Below are 10,752 nucleotides of genomic sequence, written 5' to 3'. Positions count from 1 at the left end.
GTAACGCAACGTGTGATCATTATCGACAAATGAGGTATTGACAGCATTCATCTGGAGCACTGCCTTTGTGGTGATGACTTGGGGCAGTGATCTATATTAACAACTTCAGACGTTTCCTTTCTTACTACCTAAAATCTGATTATAACTATACACTCCTAGTTTCAATTCCCAGTTCAACTACACAAAGCTAACTGCATTAACCATGGCATCCGGTATCTTCAAATACACCCCAATAGACAGATCCAGCCGCCAAATTAGACTATTGAAATTTATTCCTAACGTAGGTCTAGGGGATAATTTGATTCGATGCTACCTCGAAACATACGAAATATCTCAATGTCCCAGTTTTATCGCGCTCTCTTATACATGGGGGGAGGATTCTCCTGGCCACAAAATAACACTTAACAGAAGACCCTACTTCGTACGCGATAATCTGTGGGCTGTCCTTTGCGTCTTAAAGAGTCTTATTAGACCTGATCTTGAGCCAACAAATATGCCCTCAATAACGGGAAGCATGCCCATAGACCAACAATTTAACTCCAAGAAGTTGTGGAACAGGTTTTGGGTCGATGCTATATGTATAAACCAACAAGGCGACTTTGAACGTGGTCATCAAGTCAACATGATGAGAGACATCTTCTCTTCCGCAGATTCAGTCATTGCTTGGCTCGGGCCCGAATACGACGATTCCAATTTGGCTATGCACAGCTTGTTTCACCTCCCCGATCGTGATTGGTGTCCGGGATACTGGGGAGAATACGAACAAGAATTAAAGAAATCTGAAAAGGCTATTGCGAACCTCTTTATGCGCCCATATTGGTCGAGAATGTGGATTATTCAGGAATTTATACTTCCGTCACACATCTTTATACTATGTGGGCAGTTAAGCTTCTGGCGGTCGGACTCCTGGCTTAATTTTACTAGACTTCCGGAAACGGCAACAGAACAAAAAGTAGTAGGAAAGATACTACCTGGCTACAGGTCTTACTGGCGAAGCTGTTCTCCCTACTATCACCAGAGGATTCTGCACCTGCTACTATCAACTTTCTCAAAATGGTCTTGCTCTGATCCTAGGGATAAGGTCTTTGCCTTATTGGGGTTAATAGGGGATATAACTTCTTTATCCATTCCTAGACTATATCCCAGAACCCCAGTCCCTCTTCTAGCCGATTATACTATTTCTCCGAGGGAATTATAATACAAAACTTTGTATCATCTTCACCCTTTCGTGGGAAACGACGGCGCTTATTTCAGGGAGCTCTTAAGCGACTCCTTACAAGTTGCGAATGACGATAGCTACAAACATTTCGACATCTTATATAATTTCGTTGAGGAGGCCCCGTCTCCGAAAATATGGTCTTGGGATTCGCCTTACATGGCAATTCCACTCTTTTGGATGCGAGACAGCCCCGCAGAGTTATTGAGTATGACGAAAGATCATCCGAGGGACGCCTTTGAATACATAAGAGACAATACTCCGGATGACCCGCAACATGAGGATCCAGAAGTGCAATGGGCTATTTATTATCTGCGCATGATTATAGACTCCGTTAAAAAGTCACCGTCACGCAAGGATCGAAGCTGATTCAATTGTTGGAAACGCCTTTTTCTCGTACCATGCTGCTATTCACTGCGGACTACGGACGGAAATCCCTCCATCTATCCGTCTCATGCTAGATACATCAACCGCGCAGAAATCTCATCGCGGGGTCCTCCAACAGACTTCCGGCTATTTGCCATCAGGTCCAAAAGGTGGCTTTCGATAATCCTCTAGCATTATCAGAGAATCGCGAAGTCGCTTCACCCCCTCTCCCTCCGGCGACGGACTACCGAGTCGTTGACCTGCCGTATGAGTTAGCTAGATTTCCTCCACGCCTACTCGTCGATAGTCTCAAGCACACCGGAACTCTTACCTCTCAACGTGGACTGGTTAGATCCAGAACGAGACGTGGCTCCATCGCGGGCAGCTTGCTTCTGTCTTGCGCACTTAGGGCATTCCGAGGCTACAGGCTTCGTGGCGGTCTTTAGCTTGCATTGTAGAAGGCCGGGGGGTATCTTGGGCTGATTATCAGGGAGGAACTTGGTCTTGTCCAGGGTCATATCAGCTTCGGGTGGACATCTTTTGGCGACGGGGCAGAGCGCGGTGTTTTGGTATGTCTTGTGGTTGCACCCTCGGTAGATGTTCCAAACTTCGACGCACATGGTCTCAGAGATGTAACACGAGAGACGGAAAAAGAGATTTGTTGTGACACGGCGTTTTATCGCAGAGTGAAATTTTAAATAGTATTGATGTAGCAAACAGGTACTAGGTAGACGGTGAAAATGCGCTTGATTGTTGCGGATGCGGTCCTTGGGTTGGCATTGCTGAGATGAAGGAACTGCGATTTTAGTAAGATGTGCCCTACAAACAAATATTGAAAAGAATAATAATCAAAGAGGGTTTCCGAGGGCGACAAAGTGACTCCGCGTGGGTCATTCGTCGTGTGTGCTGTACTTGAATGGTGAACCGAAGTTGGTCATCATTTCAACTGTCACCTCGTCACGACAACACTACCAATTGCGCATCTATTGTTCACGACACGTCCTGGACGGGGCAATTGAGGGTCCGCAAAAAAGACAAAGACGTCGGTTCCTCATTGTTTAAGTTGAATGAATTGATCAGTGCCAGTCTTGTGTCACGGCAGTCTGTCGTGAAAGGAATGGGAAACATCAGATAAAATAACGGAGAGGCAGGTACCTTCAAAGGACACATTGATGCCATGTGCTGGTACTACATCGACTTCATCACATTCAACTGTTATGTACGAGGCTGAATGCATCCTAATCTATGATCTCGATTATTTTTGGTCTCATTAACAATTAACTAGACGCTTGGGTGCTATTATGGGTATAAACCGTGTGGTGATGAGTATACCGCTGAACACTAAGTACTCCCTCCTTGGAGGGTTTGACTCGGAGTATAACATTAAGGTATCGCTGGATTAAGGCCTATTGAATTCCCCTCCAGTAGTGATGTGTCCAACATAATGTCTTCCCTTGGCACTTAGACTGTTGCAGTCGATTGTAAATTGGAATACTGATTCGTTCTGCCCACCGAGGACTCACGCTGGCACTCTTCGGAATCCCTAAGCAGGACGCTCACAGTATTTCACGATGCCCGCGCCGCCTACCCCCGCGCCGACCAGACCCTGGGCCACTCCGTAAAAGCTCATCCACATCGATCTCAATTTCATCATCAAGCGATGGCCTGTTCAAAGCCTGCGTGACCGCCACCTGCAATCTGGGTGGAAAAGTCACCCATAGTGAGGCCGGGATCCCTTCAGGGTGATCGTGTTCCTCAGTATCGGGGACATCATCGGAGACTGTTCCGCCATAAGGCTGTGGTGGTCGAGGTGGTGATTGTATAGGTATTTGCCGTTGGCTTACTGATGGTTCTTCCGGGAGAGATATTGGTCGCGGACGTAAAGGTAGTATTCGTGAGTCGTCTTCATTTTCCGAGGAGGGGTCGCCGGCCCCTAACCGAAAACGCGACAGCTCTCTGGCTTCTATCTCAACAGCTTCATATGGGAACTCGAATCCCGAAACACAGTAGAAGCAGTTTTGCCACTCCCCTTCGTTGATGATCTCGACATGTGGCGCATAAGGAAGGCCATGATTTCTGGGGCAGGTGGACGGTGATATGTCTATTATACGGTGTCGCTCCCTCACGCGGCAATATTGGGTCGCCTGGCTACCCGGCGTGATGCTAAGACAGGTCAAGCAGACCTTCCAATGTTTGTGTATCTAACACATCTTGCGTGGGTTTCACCGGTTCGTGGGGTCGGATAGAAGTGATTATTTGGTAGCCGGTATTTGAGATATGTACAGTTCTTCTGTTTTTCTTTTTTATGTATATAACGATTGACTAAGAAATTCCGGGTTTTGGTGACTTAACACATGCTGCTCTGATCTAGCAGTTCGTAATAGTTATGGTTGCGATAATGATGGTTAGGATCGGGATAGCTAGTGAACTTGCCAATTACGGGATATGATTAATACGTAAGTTCCTTCCGTGAAGCAATACCCTCCAGGCCCCTTCCTAGAAATATAAGATAAGTTTATTTCGACTTCGTATTGATTGATTAATGGGCCTACCTAATCGGAAATGGGAGCCTCGATGGAGCTAGTCACCCCTTAAGGTTATGCAGATAACACGTATGGAGTAACCTTATATCCAGCTAACCAAACTTCCAACTACATCAACCAGAAAGTACTAAAGACACGCAAAACATAAAACATAAAAAGAATATTTCATTGCATTCCAAATTTCAAAGAGAATCGCCCCAACACCCAACCTATGCGGGCTAACCTCAACGCCATGAATCTCATCCCTGAGTAGAACCAAAGTAACGAATGCGAGGGTATTCCTAATCTCCCAAGTCCCATATGTCCTCTTCAATCCTTCATCACACCAAACTCCCGCTTCTCAAATATATACCTGAGTACCATATATACTAATGCCTTTGTTCATTATTCCCTGCCAATGACAGCGTCCAAACTACCCATCAATGCATGAACCTGAACGGTTGAGCCGGGACCACCAGGGCCCTTCTGCGCTTCCAACTTAGATCCTGGCCAACCACCAACCGACTTGATTATCTTAACGTCTTTCCCTCTCACTTGAAGTCTTCCGCTTGTTGTCTCGGCTTGGAGGTATCCCTCCCACGCCTGGGGATACCGCAGTCCGATGTCCCCACTAGTAGACTTGTGGATAGCTTGGAGGCAGTTCAGGGGCTTGCTAGCAGTCGTGCCATTTCGTCCAAACCAGAGTGGTTCAAGTATGCGGAGAGCGGTAGTACCGCTTGTTGTCGTGGTCTCTAATTGAGCTGGCTGGGCTGGTGACAACTTGTTCTCGTTGATAACAGGAAGCAGATCAAGAGCAGTATCGCTAGCAATACTCTTAAGCTCGATACCGGCACCGAATGCGAGGGCGCCGTGGATCCCGCCTGAGGTAGACTTAATGTCGACAAGGTAGTCACGCAGGGGGATCCATGGTTCGGTATGTACAGGTTCCGTAGCGTGAACGGCGCCAGAAATCGAACTCAAGGACAGGACGGCCGGTTTCGGGTCCTCCTCAAGCTCTTCCCTTGGCGTGATTGAGACTTTGATGTCGCCTGAGGTCGTGTGTAGCCCAAGCATATCGTACAGAGGCCAGTTACCGTCAACCCTGCCGGACGTCGTTGTCACTTCAATGATGCGCGAGTCGAGTACATACGAAGACTTTGCGGGCACGAAAGTGTAATCTGGCGCCATCGGCAGAAATAGGGAGTCATTGTAAGAAAGAGGTTGCTCTGCACCAGAGCTGATGCCACCAACCACTGATGAAATCCGGGAATAGTCCGTCACGTGGATAGACAGGTCGTCTAGGAGAAGAATATCGAGATGAACTGCGCCTAGAGAGAGCACGCCGATTTCTCCATCTGAGGGGACCCAGATCGTTGCCCTCATCTCAACACAAGGCCAAGATTCTGGGTCGACGGAGTCGTACTTCTTCGGGACGCTCACCTTCATGGCCTGGGCATCTTCATCAGTGAAGACGTCGAGTAAGACACCCTTGTCGTTGGTAGCGATCTCCAATACCAAGCGTGGCTCGCCGCCGGCATCAAGTCGTCGCACGTTGATTTGGCCGGCGACGTGCACTTGGCTTGTTCCCGGGTGCGCATGCTGGTCCTCTATGAAGGTGACATTTCGGCCCACATCAAAGTTGAGGGCCAAGACCTGGTCATCGAAACGGTACTGCGCATCCTCACAGTATGATGGTTGGAAAGGAGCTGCAGCTACCGGCTCCTCGGTAACGGGTTCGGCAGTTACGGGTTCCTTTCCGGAATTTGGCGGAATCTGCACAACGGGCTGTGCCCCGATAGTCTTCCTCTGGATCACCATATTAGTAAAAGGTTCCGCTAGATTGTGGCTGAACTGAAGAAAAGTCGGGGATCCCGGCTTACATGATCATCCTGCTTAGATATTCGGAAGGAGCCTGCTAAAAATCCAATCGAAACAACCAGTACAATCAGACCAAGCGTCAGGGTTCGGCAACCGAGCCACGTAGGCAGCCGTCTTCTAACTCGACGACTCCAATGTGGTGGCGTGCCACCAACTTCTTCGTCATGTGGTTGGCCGATGCTTTCGGGACCTCGCTCTAGCAGCCTCTCATTTTCAATAATATCCGCAACACCCATGGTAGATGTGAATGTGCTGTATGTTCTAGATTGGGTCGGTTGGTTGATAGGTACGACGGGAGTCACGGGCGAAGGAGAGTACGCCGGTGGCGCGTCAGAATATACTGAAGAGGCCCGCGTTCGTGTCGGATAGTTTCGCAGAGGGTTATGTGAAGCTGACGACGGCGAATACGTATATATGGACGTGGGATTAAATTGAGCTTGACGCGATGCGATCGAACTAGTGGCGCGATTCTCTGATTGACCAGATTCTCGACTGCTGCCTGACGTTATGGGATGGTAATTGCTCTCGGAGTAATAATTCTCAATCCTTTCGGCGTTGGATAAAAGTCTTTCTTCTTCCGCCTCTCGAGCTTTTGATTCCGCGTCCAACTCCGATGTTTCTTGTAGTGTGGGGTCGGGGACGAAGACGTTTGGCACGTTTGGCACAGCATGGGATGACGAGGATGAAGAGGCAAAATAGCCGTCTGAAGGCGATAATTGATCTGCATAATCCTCGCCATCCTCGCCTTGGTCGGCATTCATTGAATACAAGTTGTCGGAGTGAGGCATGGTATCTTCGTAGTTGAAACGCTCTTGGCAGGACGACTGAAACTATCGCCAAGGCTGTTTCTGCTACAGTTCGAAACGTTCGCGCGTAGTCTTACCGCAATGGCGAACGAAGATGGATTAGAATTCTAATTAAAGACCAATTAAATCAACAGGTTTTACAAGAATAACGTCAATTGACATGTAGAATTGATTCTATCTCAAGTGAAGTGATATGAGAGAATACTACAATTGGTGGTGGTTTTGATCAGAGCCTTGCTCCAACCAACAAGCACACCATCGCTATTGCCAAGGCCTATACGCCATCGCTCACCCTCGCTATCTTGCAAAATGACTCCGATTGATTCAAGAACGACGATTCTACTCCGATTGTAGCCAAAGAGGCTGCGTAAGCCATATCTATAGCCTGCGCACAAGTCCTGCATATTTATTTTCGGAATATTGCCTTATAAAGTTATACGGCGAAGCGGTGAAGTGATAGCACACGGCAGGCTACGTCAATAGCTAACTTAGCAAGGACGTGGCTGCAGGTGGAAATTGCGAAAAAGGAAGTTCGCTATCAAGATGATGATGCCGGAGACACTTCATTGGTTCAATTGGATTATAATCTCGCTGCTGCCTAGCTAGTATACGCAGCTAGCCAGCCTGCCGAGGGAGTTATATGAGCGCCATACTACATTTCTTTGGGCGATACCCCTCTTCTAAAGTCTTACATACTGCTGTACCCTTGGTAGATGTGCAAAATACACATTCTTCCCCGCTCCCACGCCACCTTCGAGAACAATAAATTTATTCGTAGGTTCATAGGTCGAATTGCGAAATTGGTAAAGACTGAAGGATTATGATAAACTTGATTGGGCGACGAGACCCGAAAACTTGGTCCGACAAAGGTAAGAGTCACAGGAGCTGACGAATCTTGGTTCCCTTGTGATTATAGAGCGGAGTTTCTTTGTTTCGTTCAGACCGGTGACGACACTATCCCGACATACCTACGCTACCGTACCATACCCCAGAATCATCAGCCCTAACGATTCTAGCGCGCTTCGAGAGCAGGCGGCTCTGCGATTAGGTTATGGTTCGTCTCTTGGAGATTGTACACGTGAACGCGCCCGCCGCCGCGGTAAGGCGTATGATTGATTTGTTCTACCTCGTTTATGCCATGCTTCCATAGCTGTTCTATCATGTCATGGGGCTGTGATAGTAGGGGACCATGATGCGCTAGCGAGTCAGTTAGATATGCTTAAACAGCGTTGACGTGCTTGACTAAGGAATCTCTGCGTAATACTCCGGGCACATTGATAGGTAGTTTAGGAATTGAACATGACCCGAGCGTTAGCAATATTAGTTTCGATCTTCTTCCATTACTCCTATTGGTTTCCTCCATCTTAGATCGAGTCGTCGCTCTCAGATCAGCGTTTAGAGCGGCCCCGAGAGCATGGGCTGAATTCACATGTACCTACATTAGGCTTAGACTAAAAGGGCTGAAGGCCTTTGCCACTATAGATAGGAGTTTATACTCCTAGATCTAAAGGTGAAGCTATGGGATTAGATCGATTAGTCTGGGTTGATGTATCTATATTCACTATTGTACCGATACGTCTAGTAGGTACATGAACGGTTCATGGCAGTGAGCCATTGGCTTGGGATTGCCAAGGCATGCTAACAACATCGTATGCTTAAAGAAGCAGTCCATTTACCATGATGTGGATAGTCCCAGATATGTTTAAACTTCGTAGTTTAATATCATGCGTAAATTGCCTTCGTATTCAGAATATGAAGCACCCTCATAGCTCAGAGCCAATCTATTACCTGCCTTAACATCTATTGCCGCTATAATATCCGCTTGGTTACACCTATACCTCAGCGAATGTACAATGACATGGTACCCGCATTAGTTCAAGAGCGACATGTAAGGCATAATTGGCATGCTACTCGTGTAGCTGGGAGATGGCTGGGTGTCAGTGGCGATAGGGAGCACAAGTACACTACACCAGTACACTGAGTCGCTCTAAAGGTTCATTTTAGGGGACACGCCCAGTAATTGTCCTACTATAATCGTCATCGATATTCACATTTCAAATGCTTCAATATGAATTTGAATATCCTCGGAGAAAATCACCCATCTGTAGTTCACCGCTCGACACTATCACACTGCTTAAATGAGCGTCCCTAGTTAATTGAGCGAGCCACTCGAAATCGTGAAAAGGATCCACGAATGGGGATTTTTACGATTCAATATATCCTGTAGCAGCAACACAGTGTCTGCTTGTGCTTAGTGTAAACATATGTAGGATGTAGGTTGTTGAGGATAGATCGTATAAGCAGCAGCCACGATCAGAGCTATCCCAATGCCGACTGCAAATCGACCCACTATAGTAGCCATTTACGGGGATTTATAACTCGCGATCACTTCAATATGATTATATTTGCTCGTCAGAACCGTCCAGTCTGGGCTCGATGAAGATGAAGAAATCACACCTTCCACCAAGAGTTAGCATCTCGAGTCGCGTCTTGGCCCTGCTACATTATATTGCTTCTAGAAGGGGCATGGAATGATGCCGATATTGAGGTTGAGAGCGGCATATACACCAAGTACCAGGCCTATGGGGTCCTTATCTTCACTAGAATTGGCATTTTAATCTATTTACTTGGTGGGTGTGTTCAGCCCCTATCACCGCTAGAAAATCTGACTCTTGCGTGAATCAAGTGCCAATGCCTATTCGCCGGTCACAAGCCTCGTTTCGCGGGTGTGACTTGGGGAAGAAGAAGCAATTTAGGCATAAGTAAGTGCGTTTGTGTTACCCCGAGTGCAGTTGCTTACGGCGCCATTTTTTCAAAATAGGGGTAACAAGTCGGGTACAAGACACTCCTCAGCCGTCCATCCATGGCATGCGAAAAAGCTTAGATAAAGCAAGAGGTCACCACCGGATGCGAGGTAGTTATCGCTTCGGATACGTTCCAGAGCTCGGCATGTTTAATAAGGATTTACCATCATAGTTCCGTCCACGGCTGTGGCGTGGGGTGGGATCAGGAAATCAATATACGCCACCATCGGCAAATGCCAGCTCTTGTCATCCCTTAGTAGGTCGGTGTATTAGTACCTACCTCCCAATTTCCCAACCGCCGCTTTTAGTGAGTTTCTGTGGCATGATCAGAACAAAAAACCGCATTGAATAAGACCAACTCGGATTGTTTCCATCACGATTGAACGGCTTCTATGTGCCGAATTTCCCAAGCAACTCGGGGTCTTCCGGGTTCTGGTGTTACCACGATGCGCATGAGTCTGTAAAGAGTATGTTTGTACAGCAGATGAGGAGGAAATTAGGTCTAGACCAGGTCATAGCGATCCTCGTACTGGTAGATCATCGCCAACCCTCTCGGGATAGTTGCCGGGGCGTAACCACACAACTAACTAGTAACATATGTCGCCATAGTGGAAGAAGCAATGGGGTTTTATGGCTTACTAGTAGTATTCGTCGTAACCCGACATCTCTTCTTCCCCTTTGGATGAACCTGTAATCTAACGCCGTAGCGTCGCCCCGACACCAACCTCCCCTAGTCCCCTAGAGGTTCCAAGATACAGTTGACAGCTTGCCAGTAGGTAACGTACTTACGTATGGACGTCTGCGAAGCAACCCGTCCATCATTTGAGTTACACTATTGTATATTGAACTGTTGGGCGCTGTTGTTGATTGAAGCTTTTGGCATTTATCGTTCGGTCGACAACACACCTCACAGGGGAAATGCAACCAGGGGTAACACCGTAATATCTGCCACAGCTTCTAGAAGTAAAGATCCTCTGCGAAGACAAATTAAAGAAAATATGCATATTTCATTTTGGGGTCAGTACTATTATTCCAATTCTTTGATGTTCATTGGAACTATGAGGCTAAATTAGCGCGAGATCATAAGAAGCAATCGTCAGGATGTCCGTGGCAACCTCAGCGTCGGACCTGATGACCCGTCGATCACATCGATGCTAAAG

The 10,752-nt window shown here is 47.4% G+C and overlaps 3 protein-coding genes across 3 annotated transcripts; 1 reads left to right on the top strand and 2 right to left on the bottom strand.

The window, feature by feature from the left end:
* The first annotated feature begins 58 nt into the window (after nt 1-58).
* Nucleotides 59-1,287, top strand: F4822DRAFT_246325 (heterokaryon incompatibility protein-domain-containing protein). Its single transcript, XM_051454368.1, has one exon. The coding sequence runs from the start codon at nt 203-205 to the stop codon at nt 1,196-1,198; it is 996 nt and encodes a 331-aa protein (XP_051314198.1). The 5' UTR covers nt 59-202; the 3' UTR covers nt 1,199-1,287.
* Nucleotides 1,288-1,729: 442 nt separating this feature from the next.
* On the bottom strand, nt 1,730-2,202 carry F4822DRAFT_429050 (uncharacterized protein; the record flags this gene model as incomplete). The annotated part of the gene is made up of 2 exons (XM_051461017.1): nt 1,730-1,842; nt 1,914-2,202. 2 exons carry the CDS (start codon nt 2,200-2,202, stop codon nt 1,730-1,732), a joined length of 402 nt encoding a protein of 133 aa, XP_051314197.1.
* Nucleotides 2,203-3,138: 936 nt separating this feature from the next.
* On the bottom strand, nt 3,139-6,770 carry F4822DRAFT_429049 (uncharacterized protein; the record flags this gene model as incomplete). Its single annotated transcript, XM_051461016.1, has 3 exons — nt 3,139-3,765; nt 4,558-5,910; nt 5,985-6,770. 3 exons carry the CDS (start codon nt 6,768-6,770, stop codon nt 3,139-3,141), a joined length of 2,766 nt encoding a protein of 921 aa, XP_051314196.1.
* Nucleotides 6,771-10,752: the final 3,982 nt, after the last annotated feature.

This window comes from Hypoxylon trugodes (assembly GCF_022578975.1).
Source record: "Hypoxylon trugodes strain CBS 135444 unplaced genomic scaffold F4822scaffold_5, whole genome shotgun sequence".
Lineage (NCBI taxonomy): Eukaryota > Fungi > Ascomycota > Sordariomycetes > Xylariales > Hypoxylaceae > Hypoxylon > Hypoxylon trugodes.
This window is presented reverse-complemented; position numbering and strand designations above follow the sequence as displayed.